The sequence below is a fragment of the Lutra lutra genome, chromosome 7, assembly GCF_902655055.1.
Source record: "Lutra lutra chromosome 7, mLutLut1.2, whole genome shotgun sequence".
NCBI lineage: Eukaryota > Metazoa > Chordata > Mammalia > Carnivora > Mustelidae > Lutra > Lutra lutra.
In genome coordinates this window covers 7,306,176-7,327,496 of record NC_062284.1, presented here as the reverse complement: position 1 = coordinate 7,327,496, position 21,321 = coordinate 7,306,176, and the positions used below count along the sequence as shown (strand labels likewise).

General features: G+C 41.9%; 1 protein-coding gene across 4 annotated transcripts in view; it reads right to left on the bottom strand.

Moving 5' to 3' along the window:
* NTRK3 (neurotrophic receptor tyrosine kinase 3) overlaps nt 1-21,321 on the bottom strand; it is a 372,106-nt gene that overhangs the window by 3,815 nt on the left and 346,970 nt on the right. For 3 of the 4 annotated variants that reach the window (XM_047737521.1, XM_047737523.1, XM_047737522.1), the window contains one exon: nt 1,244-1,402. In XM_047737521.1, coding sequence (XP_047593477.1) covers nt 1,244-1,402 — 159 coding nt within the window. Of the gene's footprint in view, nt 1-1,243; nt 1,403-6,107; nt 6,150-21,321 lie in introns of all 4 variants that reach the window. The other variant, XM_047737526.1, reaches the window with a different exon arrangement.

Genomic DNA, 21,321 nt, shown 5'->3' with positions numbered 1-21,321 from the left:
CCAATCCCACACCCCAGGAAAACAGCAACAATTCTTTGGAGCAATTCTTTCGAAACACTGCAACAAGTGGGCTCTGATACATACTTTTTTTTTTTTTTAAGGTCATTAAAATGTTTTGTCCCATTTTGGGAAATGTGGTTAAGACTCATTCAGCTTGTGATGGACCGGATACTACAGATTTTAAAGAAATGTCTTCTTTTCAGTCTCTGAAACTCACCAGTTAGGAAAGCAAAGATGAATACAGTCCTCAAAAACAAAGACACTTTCTCGAGTATTCAGATAAGATTGCAATATCAAAAGGCCCTTGTGTTCATGTTTTCATAGAAAACAGAAGACCATAAAAATAATTGCAATCTCTTAGAGGTCTGCTTGGTTGAGAATCTGAGCCTATTATTGTCTATTAACTACACTGAATTCTCCAGGGCAACACGAGTCTGGTCCGGACATAAATGAGAACCATCCTGACTGGCTTTGGAGGCAGGAGTCCTGTGACCATGGCCCGTGCCTTCTCCGTGCCACAGAAGCTCCCATCTGAGTCTCTGGCCAGTCCTCTCCAGTCTCCCTAGCTGTTTCCTTCCCTTTGCCCTGAATCTCAACAGGTATTTGTGTGGAAAGTGCCGAGTTAATACAGCCAAAGTGCTTAGAACAGTATGTGGCACTAAATGTTAGCTACTATGAAAATTTGATTAGTGATATTATTATTATTATTATTATTATAAATCAAAATTATAAAAGCACATAATGTGCTTATTATTATGATGTTTACCATGATTAGACCCTTTATTCCTGGAGGTCCACACATATCTCTATCAATAATGGGAAAATTTGCCTTCCCCATCCACCCCTGTCTGCCCAGTCCGGGCCTGGCAGGCCTCAAACCTTTGGGAATCCAGATTCTTTGGGTGTTTCCACAAGATGGCACAATTGAAAAACTCAGAGTTGTTCTTTGTTTTTGTTTTCTGTCTCAGGGAGACATTTGCGATTTTTGAGTGTTGCAGGACAAACAGGACCGTGACTCGCATCTCAATTTAGACGTCTGATTTCATGCTTTCTTGACAATTACACCACACTTCCTACAACTCTGATGTTTTTCGTCCTTAGAAGCTCTCCCCTCTTGCTTATGGCTACATTTGCCCGCGAGGTCCAAACACCACCTCATGTTCTGCAGGCTGTGTCTAAATCCTGAGATCACTCCTATCTGCCTTCCCTCAGACGGAGGTTCCCAGCTACGCCCCTTCTGTACCTCTGTGTTTGAGAGCTGGAACCATGGCTGCTTTCCGTAGGTGAAGATCTCCCAAAGGATCACCCCGAAGCTCCACACGTCACTCTCCGTAGTGAACTTCCGGTACATGATGCTTTCAGGGGGCATCCAGCGGATGGGAAGCATGGTGTGTCCTCCCACCTAGAAGGGGTCAAGACAGAGGCACACGCAGAGTAACCCGTTGGCCAGAATCAGTCATTGCCTGTCTGCACTGTTCGTAAGTAGACATGCCCTCGATGCCTCTTAGTCTAAGATAGCCATGACCTGAACTTGATGTAACGGGGGTCAGAGGCTCAGTGAAAGTACTGACAGCCAAGGTCTACAATACTGGGGGTTAGCTAGAGTAGCAATTAGAGATACTCCCTAAGGAAGGTAGGTTCCTTGGCATGGAGCTTAGAGAAAGATCGCAAGATGATTTGGGGTGGGAGAGGTTTTAGAATCTGATACTATAGGGAATCTAACCTCGAAAAGAGGCCCACAGGGAGGTCAGCAGAATCCCTGAGGGAGGTCGTCGAGTACCTGAGTATTTGCAGACGTCAGGTTGAACTCCTTGGCCAGGGTGATTAAAGCACAGAATTATCCAAGGGCATCCAATCTGTAGAACTGTGACCTGACCTTCTATCTGACGATCCTGAATTTCTCACTGTACCTTATGTCTCAGTGTTTCAAGTGAAGGGGACAGGGAAGTTCCAAATGTATGGAAGACCACATGCTCATAGGAAATCAGTGACAAAGGCCCGTGAGAAAAGTCTCTTTTAAAATGGCGTAAGGATGGGGCATCTGGGGGGCTCAGCGGGTTAAGCCTCTGCCTTCAGCTCAGGTCATGATCTCAGGGTCCTGGGATGGAGCCCAGCATTGGGCTCTCTGCTCGGCAGGGAGCCTGCTTCCTCCTCTCTCTCTGCCTGCCTCTCTGCCTATTTGTGATCTCTCTGTCAAATAAATAAATTAATTCTTTTAAAAATTTTTTAAAAAATACAATGGCCTAAGGAGATCTGTCTGGGGGTCTACAGATCTGACAGTTAAGGACAAGAGGAAGTGACTGACATTCAGGATACCCTTTCCTGAGGAAACATTAGGGAAATCCTCAGGGACCAGCAGGCTAGAGGTATTAGCATAAGTGGAAGAAAATTCCCAGCATGTTTTAAAACTCAGGAACTCACTGCATTGTTAGTAAACAGAATATCAGAAATGGGAACTTTTGGCTCGCCCATAGAATTTGTTGTCAGAAAAGTGCTTGCCGTTGATAAAAAGAGCTCTCTATAAATTTCCTGATGAACTATTAATTAGAAGTTCTCTATGGTGGGTCCGTTGGAGGGACAAGGATAATGAACACCTAAGAAAGAATGACTTATTGGAAAATGGGCGATCTTATTTCTAAAAAGGAAAATGACATTTGCTTTATCCACTTAAAATATTTTAGGAGATAAATGGTGATAAGGATTTGCAGAAGCTGTCTTCAACCTGGGATTTTAAATTCAAGACAGCTCTGTGTCATGTGCCAAAGACAAAGGAAGGGGTTTCTTTGAGACAGGCAAAGACTCAGAAAGCTTAGCACTTCTAGTTCTTCAGAAAACAAAGGAGCAGAAATTAATTGAGGATTGCTCCAGAAAAACAGAAAAAAAAAAATCTAAAATAGACAACAACTGGGAACATAACAAATAATGTAGAGCATATAAGTCACAAAAGCGCAATTTAAATCTAAGTAGTGTTCGCTAATTTGGTAGTAAAATGTAATACAATCACTAATAAAGTCTTCCTGTAAAATAGAGACGTAAAGTAAATAATAATCCCAATAACGCTAAGAGTACTATGACTGTTACTGTTAACTCTACTGCTCTGGAATGAAACCTTCAGGTAATTTCAGCCATCAGAACATAGAAGAACAGGAAGAGGAATCTTTAGAAGCCTGACGAAGGCTTTGCCTTTTAGGGAGGGAAAGTGAGTTTACAGACAGTCATCAATTGTTGATTACAAGAGTTTCAATTTTTAAATTTGCTTGCTAAAATTTTCAAGTGCCTCCTAAAAGAACAGAAATAGTACATATAGCTTCCAAACCAGTTTTTAGAAAAGAGGACCAAAAATCTCTAACCAATACAAAAAAAAAAAGACAAAAAAGAGGGGGGGGCTAATGATGTTGAAGGCACACTATGAAAAAGAAGTTTAAATAATATCTTTGTCTATCATTTATATATTTTATACAAAGATAATAATAATATCTTTGTAATCATTTGTATGTGATACAGACACTATATCCAAATGGGTTATATTGTCTCTTAAATAAGAGAAAATTTATGTTAAAAAAATAAAGATATGTGTTATTTAGAAAAGACATGCACAGAAGAGCAGAAAATATTAAGAATGAAAGGATGCAAAAAGACAATAAAAAGGAAAAATGAGTAGATATTAAATACGTGTATTTGATAGACACAATATATGATTTAAATGTATAATATTGAATACATAAAATGCCGCCTATTAACATGTGGAAAAAAATTTAGAATGCCAAGAATTAAAAGGAGAAAACATAATTTACATCATATTTCAAGATGGCAAAATCCAGCATTACAGTAATTATGAATTATCAGGCTCCAATAACATGGCAACAAAAATGCACAGAGTAAAAATAGGCTATAAAGCAAAGGAAACTGACAAAACTACCATTGTAAGTGGAAAATCAAAACACTTCTTTCACAAATGGACAGATCAAGAAGACAAGACAATTGAAGAGACATTTTAAAAATACAGATAATCGGTTTTAATTGATAGCTATGAGCATTGTGATTCTGTATCTTTCAGCCTCCCTGAAGAGTTGAAAATTATTTTCCATTATCTGAAAAAATTTATAAAACCAATCACATATTATACCTTCAAGGAAAGCTGAAATACCAAGAGGAAGACCACAGTAAACATAAAATAAAAATGGGAAACATTTTCTGTGCCAAATAGAAGTTCACAACAAAAGAATATTTTTTAAACTTTCTCTTTGAGCAATTAAAAAACTATTTGATAAAGGAATAATTGAAAATTAAATATAAAACTATTTATTACGATAATTAAATTGGTATTCATTGAAGCCTATGAAATATAGTTAATTTTTAAATTATAACCCGTAAGCACTTATTTTTAAAATAGTTAATAAATTAAAATGTGGTTCAACAACAAAGGTAGTAAAGACCTATATGACAATAGAAAGAAAGAAGAAATAAATAATAAAGATAAAATGAAGAATTAGTATAAAAGAAAGCAAAGCAAAACATCCAGCCAAAAGGGAAAAAATTTTAAAAGGAGACTATGTGTACACAATTAATTGGTAGTTCTTTAAAAGTAATATAACCCTTTGGCAAGGTCAATAAAAGACATAGAGGAGAGAAATGTAAAATGTTAAAAAAACAACAAAAATTTTGAAATAAAGATGTCATAATTGATTTACTAGAAAAAATTAATGAAAAAAGAGAGAAGTAGAAAATTCAAACATGAAAAACAATTACAATTATAGTAAAAATTCTATGCATTAAAAAAGTACAAGATCCAAATGATTTTTGGGGCAAGTTCCACTAAAATTTTTTTATCCTATTTATACTTTTCCAAAGCAAAAAATAAAAAATAAAAAAGTTGGAAACTTTCTGAATTGACTTTCTGTGATTTGAATACTTCTGATGATAAGATCAGTCAAACATAGCATATAGCCTTAAATACATGAAAACAGCCATAGATATTTTATCTATATGTGTGTAAAATTATCTGTTATGAATATAGCCTCCAAATATGAATAAAATATTATATACTGAACCAGCAAGATATTACAAGAACTCCATATTATAACTCAACAAGATTTATAACAGAAATGCAAGAATGCCTCAGCCCTAAGAAATCTAGTGTTTAATTCACTAAATTAAGAGATAAAAGAAGAAAATCCATCCTTTCGAAAGATGCCAAAAATTTCCAACACATTTTCCTGATTAAATGCCTGAATTCATTAGCAAAGGTAACTTCCCTTATTTAACACACTGACAATTAAATGTGCTAATAAAACTTTAGAAGCAGAGAAAAGTATATTCTTTCACTGATTTTACACAATACTGTTGAGATGGTCCTAGCCAATGCAATAAAGCAAAAATAAAAACAAGGTAGAAAACTGAAAAGGAAGAGTCAAAAACCGCTGCATACATATGATTAAGACTTATTCAAAGTATTAACTAAAAAGCAATTAGAATCATTACACGATTAAGCCACCCAGATATAAAATGAACCTACAAAAATCAGACTATCCTCATACACCAGTCATAACAAATTCAATGCAAAATAAGATCGTATAATAGCAACAAAAAATTATAATTCCTAGGCATAAACCTTAGCCGAAAACATACAAGGTCTAGTTAAAGAAAAGTATTGAAAAACATAAAAGATTTTAATATATGGAAAAATATGTCATTTCCTTGAATAGGAAGACTCAATATCATAAATCTCTCATTCCTCCCTCAAATTAGTCTGCAAATTCAACACAAGCTAAATGAAAACCCCAGTGGAATGATGTATGGAAATTGACAGGATGGTACCAAAGTTTGTCTGGAGGAATAAATACTTGATAAAAATGAAGATATATTTGAAATAGAACCACAGGGGAGATTTACTCTATCAGATTGCAAAACATATCATAAAACTACAGGAATGAACACACTGTGTTACTGGCATAGATATAGACAAATTTCACTGATCAATGGAACAAAATAGAGCCCAGAGGCAGACCCATGTATAATATCAGAATTTAATATATGAAATGATGGGTTAGTAATCAAAGTGTTGGGACAATGAACTACTCATTTGAAAAGTACACTTAGATACCTACCTCACACCATATACAAAAATCATTTCCAGATGGATTAAAGAGCTAAACATAAAAACAAAACAATAATAATATTAGAAGAAAACTTAAGAATAGTATCTCTATAACTCAGGAGAAGGAGGTCTTCCTAAAGAAGACTCATGTTCAAGAAGCCATAAAGGATAGTATTTTAGCGATACTTGCAAAAAGCAAACACTTGTCGCACAGCAAAATACAAAATAAGTACAGTTAAAAGACAAATGACAGAGGAAATATTTGCAATATATGTAACCAAGAATTAAAATCCATATATCATAAAGTTTTCCTTTAAATTAGTTTTAAAAAAGCAACCCGACCAAAAAGAAAAAAATGAGTAAAGGGTAGAGCAGATGATCCACAAAAGGGCTACGAATGAGCACAAACATATGGAGAGATGCCAGTTAAAGCAACAAAGAGACACATTTTTGAATGTCATATGAAAAAACTTGATACTGTCTAGTGCTTGAAAAGGTACGAGGACAGAGTTATCCTGAAGTGTCCCTGCGGCTTCGCAGCGGCTGTCCACACTGAAGATGTTGAGTGCCTTTTAACTCAGTAATTTTACTTCTAGGAGTCTTAGAAAACATTTGCTCCTATAAGCAAAAATAATTGGTGGAAGGAGATGTTTATTTCATTAAATAAATTATTTCATTAAACACATTAATGACACATTTAATGTGTCATTAAACACATATTTGTAGTGGTTAAAAGGAATATAGTGGAGTATGTGTAGTGATATGTAAATAGGTCTAGAATACCTTAAATGAAAACGTAAGACATTAAATATATATATATTAGCATTCTAATTCATGTAAAAATGTGTCTACATAAGCAAGTACATTAAAAGGGAATAATGCATAAGTCTATAAATGCATAGAAAAAGTTCCAGAAATAGAGTTATTAAACTAATGTTTCCTCCCGAGAAGGAAGTGAGAGTGGAGTGAGCACTGACCAAAGAGAGAAGCCCACTTCTTTTCTATATGTACTTCTATGCTGTTTGTAATTTTATCATGATCATATGTCACGTTTAAAATGTTTAAAAACTATAAAAGGAAAAAGCAAACATCTGAGTAAAGGAAAACCAGTGGACCTAATTTATATATGTTCTGTCTCCAAAGATGATGTGTGTAAAGAAAAAGTAACTTTGTGATAGAATTTTGTAGAATAGTTTATTTGATCTGGTTTCTTGGTGAAAAATAAAATAAAATATAGAAACATTCCTCCTGATGAAAAACTTTAAGTCGTGGATTCCTCCAAACTGATGCTGGTGTTTGCCTCATTTGATGATTTGTTTTTTTTTTTAATAAATTCAGAAGAGGTGTTCCAGACTGAAATCTCCAAATTTACAGAGAGAGAGAGAGAGAGAGAGAGAGTAATTCAAGTGTGCTGGTGTAAACCTTGATAAGCGTAAGTGTTTGGGAATAAAAGTATTAGAAGGGCATTAAGTGGCTGCGGGGACCCCACTAAGAAAAATTTTATCAAGATGTTCACCACCAATGTGGGTGAAATTTATCAGGCATTTCTCTGGAAGTGGACTAAAATATTTCAAGAGGCCAGTAATCAAACAAAAAGAGCAATAAATCGGGAGTCAGAAGTGCTGGGCTGTGACATGAACTTAGACAAGCATTCAACCTCTTTGAGTTTCAGTTTTCTCATCTTCAACATAGGAATCAAGCAATGCCCCTACTTAAAGAAAGATGAGGTGTGCAGAATGCCACTGAGTATCGTTAAATGCAAAATATACCCACAAAATGCAAGGACTATTCACTCTGTGTCCTTATATGCTCATGGGCAGCAAAACAAACTTAATTTCCTGGCTTCCATATTCCCCATAAAGACCCACCCAGCCTACACTGATTTTCCTCCAGGAAAAAAATCTACAACCTTCTCCCGCATCGGAGAGAGTTAGTCTGGGAAAGGTAGTGGTTAAATCCTTCACTGGCAAAAAATATGGATAAACAGTCCCATGGTAAAACCTAAGCAGACAGGCGATGGGCTGACATAATCATCTTCATAAGAATAATGCCAATGTAGGCACACTGAGTACCAGCCACACATCCCTCATTTCATCCCATGGTATATGACTGAATTCCCTAGTATCCCCATTTCACAGATGGAAATAAGGTAAGTTGATTATGGACTGCCTGAGAAATACTAGCCTGATGATCCAAACTCTTGAGTTAAAGACCTGAAAGCTAAGCTCTGAAACAGGAAACATACAGGAATAAGGCAAAGATTCTAAGATGAGATTCTGGGAAGAAAATAAGTACTTGGAGATCTTTGGCATACAGTGCCTTGGATACCACCGTCCACCCCCTGGACTATCATGGAGCCCCATGCTCTCAGCCTGGTCATCTACTATGATGCCCTCTTTCACCCAAGGTACCAGCAGGCACTGCCCAGACCCACTATTTCATTAGCGGCTACAGAAGGTGCTAATTCCAGCATCCTCCTCTGCGTATATTTGCTGGAAATCTTCTACAGGTAAAAAAAAATTTCCCTTGTTAACTATTTGATTATACAGATAACACTTCATATAAGAAATGCTTGGCTCTCTTCCTTCATTTATCAGTGCTCAGAATAATGAGTTCATTCCCTAGCATCCTCCAAAGGTGACCAGTAAGAGGCTAAGTCTGGTTTGGTTCTGAGAAGCATTGCTGACTCTGTATGTTCATATTTGTGTGTTGCGGGGTCGGGGGGGACAGGTATGCCTTTTAACACATTGAAGTGTTTCAACTTATTGTAATTCCTCTTGCTAATACTTAATAGTTCCATCTTTGGCCAGTGGTAGCCTCTTAAATTTGGTGCCTCTCACGTATGCCCAGTAGTCTTTGATAGCATCCTTGCTTCTGACATGAAAAAATATCGTAGGCTCATCTTGTACCTTTGTTGCCCTAGCCCTAGAAGAAGCCATTTCTCCAAGAAGCCCTGGGTCCTCTGCGCAGACAATGGAATATTTATAGAGGCTACACTGTGGGGCCAGGAGTGTTCCTTGCTCTTGGGTTGGTCATTATTTCTAGGTGTTTCTGATGGAAGTAGCTAAGAAGAACTTTTAAGGGAAAATACATCATGAGTTCATATTGATTTTTTCCAACTCAAAATCAGGATTACAGAGCTTTTACTTAACCTCTTTGATTTTATATCTGTATGTTTTCTTATGTGGAAAATCTTGATTCCTACATTAGTAATATTACATACTTGCTTTATCCTAATATATGTTTCTAAAATACACTTAAAATACGTAATACACAGTTAGGCTTACGTGTTTCATTTTTGCTTTTTATTTTGAAGGATTGGTTTAATTCTACAAATTTAAATGTTTATAATGATGTGAAAACTGTCCCACGGTTTCAAAGCTAAAACCAACAAACAGAGGACATGAAATCCAAGTCTGATACCACCTCTGTCCATTCTCCCCACTCTGATCTCCTCTTCCCCTATAGGCAACCATTTTTAGGGGTTTGATTTTAGTTTATTCTTCTATTGTTTTTAACATAAGAAAATACAGATTATATTCATTTTCTTCATTCTCTTAGATAAGAAGTAACATACCATACCTGTCGTGTACTTTACTTTTATTCACTGGGGTTCTTGTTCCTTTCACAGCTATCCAGGACCCCACCAAGCAAGACCATGACGTAGTTTGTCTAGCCAGACCCCCCACGGATAGGACTTGGGTGTTTCCACCCTTCCACTGCCAATAGGTAAGGTGTACTTTTTACATATATCTCGGGGGACTCTTCACCCCATAAAGAATAACAGCCTAGAATTCCTGTTCAGTGTAACAGGCAGAGACAGACAGCAGCTCCCACTAAAGTGGTTCCAGTCCGGGAGCCACATAACTTTTTTCCAGTAGGCACCCAGGCAAGGAAAGTGTTGAAGTATTTCACTGATCCTAAACTCCCATATGGCTTTTTTTCCCCCTAACATTGGCTGAGCACTCACTGTGGTCCAGCAATCCCCTTTCCCAACTGTGCACGCGTGTGCACGCACACACACGCGCGCGCACACACACACACACACACAGAGGCACACACACACCTGCCACTCTCAGAAGGAAACACAGGTCTCTCATTCATCCTAAATCTCAGAGGAGAAAACCTACAGAGTACAAACAAATAAATGCTATGAAATACCGATACAGGTGTTACAAACGAACGTCTCTAGTGGCTGGACAGTAAATCCTTTTTCGAGTCATTTCCAATCTTTTCAAACAATTGAAGGGGACAGACCTAAAAGAATGATCAGCTAAGCGGAGATTAAAAAGAAATTTTGATAAAAGGCCAACATGAGATTTTAGGCAAATAGCCAAACAATAGTTTAAAGAATTGAGTCACATTGTGATAACAAAACTCTCTCCTTTCCATCTATTTAGCGTAAATAACGTTTCTAAGTTCTTATAGTTATAGAAATAAAAAACAGGAATAGAATTGATCCAAACCTTCCTTAATTTAGCAATAAATAATATTCATTACGGACTAATGGAAAAATATAAGAAATGCATTTCCAAAAATATCATACTTCTTATCATTCATATTCATCAAGGTTGTGATATAAATGCATTATTTTGATCTGCTGCCTGCTTCTGTGTATTGCTAATAATTGTAATGATAACTCAATCCCAAAACTCTTACTATCTAGAAACTAATGGTTATTATACATTAAAAATTAAATTTCAATCTTCATACATATTTTTGTCACACTAAATTATGATAGAGTGGCCAATAAAAGGCTTTCATGCACAAAAATATAATACATAAGGATAAAATTTGGTAGGGTGACTAGAATGAAAACATAAATTCAGGAAGAAGAAGGAACCATGTAAAACTGACTGTTTAAGCATTTGTTACTGTGATGTATCAAATTGCTCTGGTATTTAAAGTTCATTAGATACATTTCAGGAGTGATGTATTTTTTTTATGCCAATATTTACTATATCTGGAAATGACATCATTTGCAACTATTTGAAATTACATTGGAGATTTTATATAATAGCAACTTGAAAGGTGCAAGGGGCATGCATAGGTGATTTTTCAAAATCCTTTTAGGGGCACTGAGGTTTGAAGACCACAGGTCCAGAGGCTGAGCCCCTACCAGTGTGAAGTTTGGAGTCTTGTCTCCTTTGGGAGAGGACAAAGGGTGGGAGGGGAGGGGAGGGGAAGGGTGGGAAGCAGGAGCAGCTGCCTCTCCTCCAGCCAGGGGGACCTGCCAAAAATCCCCAAAGCCCAATTCTTTAAGTCCTGAGCCCTGGCTCCCCACCCTGCCCTGGGGGCCAGGAGTAGTGGGACTGAAAGTGTGATGAGCTAGAGGAGGATCTCAGGCCCTGTTGCACAGATGCCCCCACTCACAGAGTGCTTCGGGGGGGTCCCACCCCTCCACCTCCCCACAGCCGCCTCTCCTCTCCCGTCTTCCCTGAACAGGGCGCTATCTTGCTGTTTTCCACAGAGAGACACCCACTCCCCTGCAGGCAGAGGGATGGCACTGCTCCGAGTTAAAGAGGAACTCTGAGCTCTAGAAGGCCCCTCAGTTCTCTGCATCTAATCACACAGAAAAGGAGCAGCTGGTGGGTTGCAAAGACCTCACAGAAGCCCGCTTCGCTCCCAGAAGTTCAAAACGGCTCTGCTCCTGCAACTCTGACAAGGTATCAAGGAGACAAAGTGACCCATATTTTCCAGGTAAAGAAACCACAATGCAGCGAAGGTGAGAAAACACCGATTCACGGGGTGTGATATTTCTGGAACAAATTGGAAGGATTCAAGCTCTCTCTGCAATCGCTAATCTGTGTGGGCCAAGTCAAAGTCTGTTAATGTCCATGAGAAGGGATAGTAGCTTTCTGGAGAGTTGTAAAAGCTTCACGACGCACATTAATAGCAAAACAGTTTAATCATAAAGCTTGCCATTTATCGTCAGTGTCATTTTTTTAAAGTTTATTCAATTTTAATCTTTCTTGATTGCACATAGAACCATATAGAAGAATCTCCATGTGCATTAAGAAAAAGAAAGCTTAACGTGTGCCCTCTCCTCCCCCTGGGAATTATCCTGGTCACCCTCCTACCCTAGTGACTGCCTCTGCCCCTCTGCTCTGCGTGTCCAAGCCATTCATCAGCCAAGGCTGGGAGTCACCTTGAGCATGCCCCCAGCAGCAGCCCAGCAGCCACCACCACCATCTTTACAATCACTGCCCCCTCGTTCCAGAGGGCCTGGAGTCTTCACACACCTGGGCTGCACACAAACACATACACCCATGTATCTGGAAGGGGAAAGTTTAGATGAACCTATGTGAGTGTCATTGCGCACGCAGGTGGGTAGGGTCCTTAACACAGACACAGGCCTGTCGGCCACGCCCTGATCACACGTGGCTCTTGGAATCTCCCTCAGAGGCCTCCTGAAGTAAACGGCCTAAACGTAGGAGGAAAGATGCAAAGTCCTCCTCGAATGTGTCCTGTCTCCAAGACACTAAAAATAAGTGGTTCCACTCTAAATCATTGACTCACTCTGTGGATAACTTCAAAACCTCAGAAGGACATGACTGTCCTTCCCGAATTAACCCTTTGCACTCCCCGCTCCCCGACCCTGGTGGCTGGGCTCTCTTCATAGCTCCTTCCCCATGTATGACGGAGGCCACCAAAGCGGTCTGCCTTGCAGATCGTCCCCTGTTCTCCCACCCTCCCCCTGTCCCTGATCCTCTCTCCCCTCATTTTCCCCACTTGGCTATTCTGAATTACAGACACCATATTTCCAACCAGCTTTTCACCCCTCTGCCTAGCCCTATTGGCCCATTCTCCAGGCATGCCGCTTTGGTGTGAGAGCCTGTATTCCGTCCAGGGTGCTCTATGGGGGACCAGCCTTACTGCGTACCTGCCCCCAAATCCATCTCCCCAAATCCAACATTCGTTGGAATCCAGAACTCCAAAGGAGAAAGTCAATGCTAAAGCTGTACCTCAGGAACGTACAGAGTGGGAAAGACTTTGGCAAGTCTGCCAAGTCAAGCAAAGACAAGCCTGCCTCTAGGCATGAGAACCTAGTTTAGAAGAGAGGCAGTGACTTGCCCAAGGTCACTAAGAAGAGGAAATGAAATGGAAGTCCCCTAGACTCTTGCTTTTGTTTTCAGTGTAAATGTATTCCTAGAGGGGGAGAAAAAAAAAAATATATATATATATATATTTCACACACACACACACACACACACACACACACACATATACATAAAGGGATGGAAATCAGAAATACACGAGTCTTACGAAGTTTAAATTTTAGTTCTATAGCTTCTTTGTGTCCTTCCTGTTGTGTTTAGAAGTCGGGTCACCCAGTAGAACCCTGTTTCCCCAGTGGTGTGGGTGAGGCCTTAGGGATGTATTAATCTGAACATTCATCTGACTTAACTCTACAGTATGGGTGTGTACAGTCACAGAAGCATGTCTGTCCATGGCTTCACCCCAGTTCTAGAAATTCCATGGACGAAACACATAAAACCCTGGGATTTCCTATAGTGACATTGGACTTCTGACTTCACAAAGCAGAACTGTTTGCCTTCTTTTTGCCTCCCCTTCTCTTCTCAATATATATAGTAGGATGAGCCATAACCTTGCTTCTGGTAGACACAAAGGGAGGACCTCAGCCCTGGGTCGAGGAGGCAGTTGGGATTCTCTGGAGGGAAGGTGCAGAGGAGACTCACAAAGGCATCATTATAGCATTGCCCCCCACCCCCGAGTGGGGCTTTGTGACAGTTTATGCAAAAGACATCCATTTAGCAGAATCTCAGTGGAATGGCTGTTTCAGACTGAGCCTCTAGCCCCAGGATTAGGAAAAACCCTTGGAGTCTTCCAAAAATACAAGGAGTTTAAGAGCCAAGCTGTTCGGCAGTGTGAGCCTCGATCATAAATAGGCCCATTGTGATTCTCCCCAAATCTCTCACCTAGAGCTGCATCTGCCAGAAGCAAGTTCTTGGATGGAAGGGCCAGGAACACATACCTTCTATCACTCCCCCTTTTGTTTCCTCCTTTCTAAATCCTGTCTAAATGCTGGCCCTCATTCAGAGACCTCACTGTCCTTTATCGCCCCCAAGCAGTATTTTTTTTTTTAATAGAGCAAAGAGTGCAAGTCCAAAGATGTAGGTTGAAAAATAACTTGTCCTTATTTTCTTTTTACAGATACCTAGACGTGGAGCGTCCTGGCTGCATTCAGATCTTCCCAGGGAAACAAACCATCGTGATCTTGGTAAGAGCTCAAGGCACTGAACAGAGCTGGAGGTCTCACTTCAGCTCAGACCCGTGGATCACACTGGATCTAGACTGATCCACCCAAACCCAGAGGGCTATCCAAACACTAACAGGTAAAGAGAAATGGGAGAATAAAGCCTTCTTGTGATAAATCTAGATTCTTAATGTATCCTGCTTAGCTCTGGCTGTGCTCCCAAGGGACTGATTTAGATTCAGACTTATTTAGCAAACAGAAGAAACTCTCTTTCAGACGAGATTGGCTTTGCTTCGGATTTAATGGCAAAAAGAAATCTAAAAAATAGGATGACTGATGTTGAAAATGTGTGTATAGGATAAAGAAACAATCTGAAGGAACAAAGGGGATAACGTATAACTTAGCTAACGCCTTTTACTAGCTAAGTAACCTTAGGGAACACATTTAACCTCCAGAAGACTCACCTTTCTTATGTGTAAAAGAATAAACTACATAGAACACGTACAGAAACTCAGGGAGATATTAGAAGAAACAGAAGCACGCAGGGTTTTCGTATACACATGTACAGGTGTGTATATACCATCTTCCAAAGCGCTAATCTCTTAGTGTTCATGCTCATTGTACAGCACTTACTGTTTTTTTCCAGAAATTTGGACATTCTGCCCAGTGTCCCTTACAATGAGACACCGTTCCTGAATTACGTGTAATGAAATCAGCTCAGGGATGGAATGTCAGCAAGGGCATGGTAGAAAGGGGCCAAGCAGGAAGTGAATCCCATGGATACTCCAAATCCTTCTCCTTGTGGGTTTTCTGGGTTCAAGGCAATTCCACCTACAAACACTGGGAACAGGTTTCCAGGATCAGTGTGGCTGCTGACTCAGATACTTGGACTACTGGCCTGTTTACAAAAGCAGGGTTTCAACACCCAGGAAGAGCAGCTAATGCAAGTCTCCGAGTAGAGGAGACTGAGCTGGTTAGTATAGTCTATGGTTAGCATAGTCTATGCGGTAGAGTTCAATGACTTCGTTTCCTTTGCTTTGGGCCTCCTGGCAGGAAAAAGAAGGAAAAACAAGATGATTTGAATTTAAAAAGCAAAGAAAAGAGAAGGGATCTCTTTCCTCAAAAGACAGACCGAGCCGTAAATTGTCTCCTCCAGCCATCTTCTCAGTGACATCAGTAACCAGAAAGTGTGTCCTATTGATTGAATACCCATCAGCCTAAAGATGACAACATTGGATTCCTTAATCACAATCCGAGTTTTAGGACATCATCCTCCAAACCTGAGCCTTCTGTCCAAGCCCAGTGGGGACCAGAGCTGACTTGTACCAACAGTGGAGAAAGAGCTTTCCCAGTAAGTGACGAAATATTCTCCCTTGCTAGCCCGTGAGGTCCCATTTCTAAGTAAGCTCAGGCCAGGGGCCCACCTCTTAGCTTTGGATGAGGAACTGGACTGCTTGGCTTTCTTAATTGAAAATGTTTCTTTTGAATTCCAAGATCCCAAGAGCCCCACACAGGGGACCGGCCACTTGCAAAGTCTGTGATGGGGACAGCATGCTGCGATCATGGGAGAACTTGCGTGCGCATCCCCTCCTGGGGCCCCCCACCAGCTGCCCAAGAAGCAGCTGAAAACTGCCATTTGCTTCTCCTCACCTTCATTTATGTCCGAGAGACTTTGGGAGGGGTGATTAATGGAAGACTGTTTATAAAGCTTAGTCAAGGGTATGAACGGACTCTTGAGGGGCACCTGGGTGGCTCAGTGGGTTAAATGTCTGCCTTCAGCTCAGGTCATGATCTAGGGTCCTGGATTCAAGCCCCACATCTACATCGGGCTCCCTGCTCTTTGGGGAGTCTGCCTCTCCCTCCCCCTGCTCTTGTGCTCTCTCTCTCTTCCTCTCAAATAAATAAATAAAATCTTAAAAAAAAAAAAAAAAGAAAGAAAGAAAGAAAAAGAAATGACTCTTGACAGTATTAACATAGAGCATTATTTCCGACAATGACAGGGACTTCTGCTCTGATCTGACACCTATCACCATGAGGGGCTGCTTCTTAACTGTGTCCAAAAGACGTTTTGCAGGCTGTGGCCTCCCCACATCCCTCCTCTTGATGATTCCCGGAGTATGATGTGGTTTGTGTATCTTTCATCTCTCTGGGCCACAGGTTGGAAGGAGGCAGGTAGCTATGTGTCTGGGCCGGTGGGGAGGTAAACTGAGGCAAGGCCTGACATCCATGCCAAAATGCACCTTGCACACTCTGTTCAGTGCACGGACAAGATGTCCTATTAGAAAAGCTGGTGGGTACAGAAAATGCCCTCCTAACGGGAACGGAAGGCAGCGCGCCCCTAAGCAGATCTTACAGTAGGGGGCCCATAACATCGAGATACACAGACGAACACACAGCTACAAACTCATATAGCCACGTCACTTCAGGAAATCAGCTAACCTCTCTGAGCCTCAGTTTCCCCATCGGTTGAACATCAACTGCTCTCCACCTCCTAAAATGAAAATGATTGAATAAAACAACCCACATAAAGCAGTGCACATAGTATCTGTTAACCAGAACTGGTAGCAACACTTGCTATGGCGAAAACACGGTTCTCTTACAAATATTTGCAAGAAGCAGCCTTGAGAAGGGAACGGGTTTTGAATCTGTGTGTGTGAGGGTAGAAGGGGGTATTTGGTGGTAGTGGACATTTAGGCTGGATTAGGAAGCAAATTTCCAGTGTTCTTGGTTACAGCTCTTTCCACGCCTGCTTACCCTGAGGAAGGAGACGTCTCCTCTGGTTTTGCGCTATTATAATCAACAAACCAGACCTTTGCCCCCTTCCTGCTCGCTCCCTCCACCTGCCCTGTGCCCTTCACGAGGCATTCACGGTCCCCTGGTTCCAGTGCTTGGAGCAGGTTGAACGGATCCGCCAAGAAGGCACGGCTGTAGCTAGAGGTAAAGTCTGCGACTTCCAAACCACTCCAAATTAATCATTCTAGCTGGAGGGAGACGCGGGCCTTTGGGCCCCCCTTTTGTTTTATTAACTGCCAACTGAAAATGCCAGAAGTAGCTGGGGAAGAAGCGTAAAATGGGGGACAGGGAACACTTTGCATATTTTAATTACTTCAGTAAACAATACACACCACAACCTATAGGCAACGGCTACATCCCCAGACAAAGGAAAGCTGGAGGAGTGTCATGGGACAGGACTCCTTCCACGAGAGGCTGCCTTATCCAGCTTCTCTGAGCTGAAGCCAAGTTTCCTGTCCACCTGCTAACTTGTCTAGAGCAGTTCCTCCTAGGGCCAGGAGAAGCAAACGCTAAGTGCCTTTTCACACACCCAGCACTTTCCGGAAAATTCAGAGCACTGCTACACCCAACGGAAAATGGGATTCTTCTCTGAGTCATGGAAGGAAGTTCCTTTGGCACCCAGGAGGACAGAGGCCACAGATCACTTGCTGGATCTCTGGCCAGACCACAAATGTGAAAGGGCAGATAGAATCCCCCACCTTCAGTTAAAGCTGGGGATTCGACTTAGAAAACATGATGGGATGACGTCCTTGGGGCAGCCTACAGATGCATGATAACAGCAGCTGAGGCTCCTGTGAACTGCAAAGTGAGTCATAAACAGAAGTTACTACCACTACGTTTTTTATGCATCGCAGGTCCCTAGTTAGCCCTAGTTAGCCAGTCCCCTGAGAAGTTCTAGGAAAGGGGTATTAATTAACACAATCACACAACCTACACGGTGCCTAGAGATGCCTCAAAGCATTCTAGGAGGGAGGAAGCTGGAAGCAAGATCTGCCCCCATGGAATAGGGGGCAAAGAACCCCGGACCAAGACTCAGGTCATCTGAGCTCTCGCTCCAGTACTGCCAGCATGCCACTCTCAGCTTGGGCACCCTCTGCTTCCTCCTGCTCTCCTGCTCACATCTGTAATGATTATGCAGCCAGAGCAAAGGGCTGCAAAGATTCTTCTGCATTGGAAAACTGGTTGAGATTTTCCAAAGCCAAATGTTCCCGTCTGAATCAATATGCTGAGAGCACGGAACAAAAGCTCATCTCAAGGCCCTCTCTGGGGTTGGTAGCCTGAGTTTCCAGAGTGGCGTGTGTATGCATGTGTGTGCATGTGTGCGTGCGTGTGTGCATGTGTGCTGCAAACAGGCCAATAAGAGCAATGGGCCAGAACCCAGAAGCCCCGGGGCCCTGACTTAGGTTTACATCATACCACCTGGCTCATCCCTGGGCCCCAGAGTCTCATCTGTAAAATTGGTAGGGTGAGGAAAAGGGCTGGGCTCTTTGGCCTTTAGGTATCATCTGCTTCCAAAGTACAAGGATTCAGGGAGGCAGACACTGGATAACCTCTGGCTGCCCCTCCTGGCGCAGTGAGGTTAGAGCTCTGAGACCCACAAGTTTCACACAGCCCACTACTCTACAACGGGACCCCAGAGTGCCTCTTTGCAGCAAAGGGTGTGAGCCAAGGGTGGTCTCAGATGAAAGGCAAGGAGAAGCTTTCCCCCCACACAGCATCTGGTATCCCAAGCCATAACCTGAGGCTCGCAGCTGTGAGTGCCTCCTTCTCCCTTTACATAAACAAGCCCTACCTCTTGGCTTGCCCTTCAAGGTCCAAAGGCGAGGGAAGGCTGCTCTGAGGATGAACCCAGGAGAAAGTCTTAAATGCTAAGCCAGTAATCACAGTTGGGTGGTTTTTTTGTTTTGTTTTTTTCAAAGGCATTCCTACTCGATTATGCACATTCCTGTCTCTAAAAGCATGGAAGGAGGGTTGGAGCAAGTGGACATCTTGTTTTTAGGCTAATTGAAACTGGGTGAGGAATCCTCCTAAGGGTCACCTGGTTGATGGGTCCCCCAGAGGTAGAGCGAGGCTAAGTCTGGGGTAGGTAATTCCAACAGTTGAGGCCTCCTCTAGATTTCTCATAACAGGTAGAAAGAGATGCTTTCAGTATTCCAAGGTTGAGGGTAGAGGTGGAAGGCTTGTCTCAGGGACAGAGCAACTTGCTTAGTGCCTAACCTCTGCCAGGATCTGTGCTAAATGAATTAAAACGCATTGCTTCCTTCAGTCCTCCCAATGTGCCTTGACTGTGGAAACATCTTATCAACACCCTTGTGTAGAGGAAGGAAGAAAAGGGTGAAGCAACTTCTGTGAGTTCAAAAGGCTGCAGACTGGAAGATCCAAGCCTCATGCCTACCTGAGGCTGATTCCAAAGCCAACAACACTCTTCTCGACCACCGGCTCAGAGCTCTTATGCACACCCATGGCGAAAGAAGACTCTCTGGGATGTTAAAAGGCATATAAATGGATGGGTTGAGGTGGCAGATTTGGGAAAGTGTGATTGGAATCCTAGACTTTATTTCTATAAAAACACCCATAAAAGCTGAAGGGGGCCTTTGCATTCAGAAAGAACTGCAGAGCTATCACGAACTAAGACGGGAGCCTACATTGGCCCAGAGAGGCTCATCAAAGGACGTAAGATAACACTGGATGTCCTCATGGAGAGACTGGAGAATGCAGTCCGTGGTGGGCGTTGCTTCCTTAGTCCTTCCTCTGCAGCTTCTCCAGCATAATGCCTGGCCCACCTCAAACAACACCGATCATTTCGTGCCTGGTCAGTGGGGCTCCCAATGGCAGGGCATCTCCAGGGCAGACAAGTCTTTGTCAATGAACATCGAGGTCCCAGATCCCCTGCTCAGCCACTGAGGCATTTTATCATCATGGTTTCCAAAATTCATCAGTCTTGATGGTTTGGGAATCTATTCCCCCATTATCCTCTCTTTCCCTGAGATCACTGTCTCAGGCAGAAAAAGGGGAAGACAGACAGAAGGAGGGGTGGTAGGAAGATTGAGCAGCGACGGGAGGAAGGAGGGGGAAAGAGAGAGCAATGTATGGCAAGCCTGGGGATTTAGTCTGGTCTTAAAATTAGGCCACACCAGAAATAAGTCTTAAATCTGGATTCTATGATTATGAACACAATACATTTCCTTTTTGCTTACGATAGATTGGATTAGGTTTCTATCACTCGCAGCTGAAAGAATCTTGATATAACGCTGGAAAATTCGACTCTCAATTTAGTTTCTATCCCTAGGAATAAAATGTCTATTTCTAGAAATGAACCTAAGAAGAAAGACTTGAGAGAGATCCCAGAGGCCCGGATAGAAACCAACTGCCCACTGCAACATGCCCTCTCTCATCCGCAGAATGACCTTTTCTCCTTTCCCACCCTGTATGGTGGCACCACATACCCAGGCTTCACAAGCCATAAAGCATTACAAGGACACAGCCTACAAACATGGGGCTCAGAGACCAGCACTTGTACTGAAAGCTTTCCTTGCATGGCAGCATCCGCCCATACACCAGCTTCTTCAGCCCAGAGCATTAGGCTGGAGGTTACATTAGACATCTACTTTCCATTAGAGCTAGCCACAAGTGCCAGGATGGGAGGAGGCCACAAAAATCAGAGGAACCAGCTAATGCTCAAGAGAGACCCAGCTGACCCAGGGAACAGAGATAGCGGAACTCATGTGATCTAATCCCCTCCAGCATCCCCACACAGGAGGTCCTGTCGCAATTCTTCCAGACAAATGGGTTTCTCATGAGTCATTTGTCCCAAAAGAATTGCAGGAGCAAACAGACTTGACCAACTTTGAAGATAAAACCCAGAGCGAGGAGTACAGAATCCCATCACAGAGATGAGAGGGACCTTCCTAATGAACCGTCCAGGATGGCACATCTGGAACGATTCCCTTCCCTTCATTGTCCTCGTCCCTGTGATTCCCTCAGCCCCTTCACCAGAAGACCTGGGCTCCACCCCATTCCAGGAAACTTCTGTCCTGCAGTTCTGGAAGGTTGCTCTGACAGGAGACCTCTATTTTCAGATCATCAGAGAGCAAAATGTTAAGGGAGTTACGAGTTTGAAGATTAATTACCATTTACAGGGCAGAGTTCCTAGCTCTGGATAAATCTCCAGCTGAGAACTCAAAGGACTAGCTCTGCGAACACCAGCTGATGT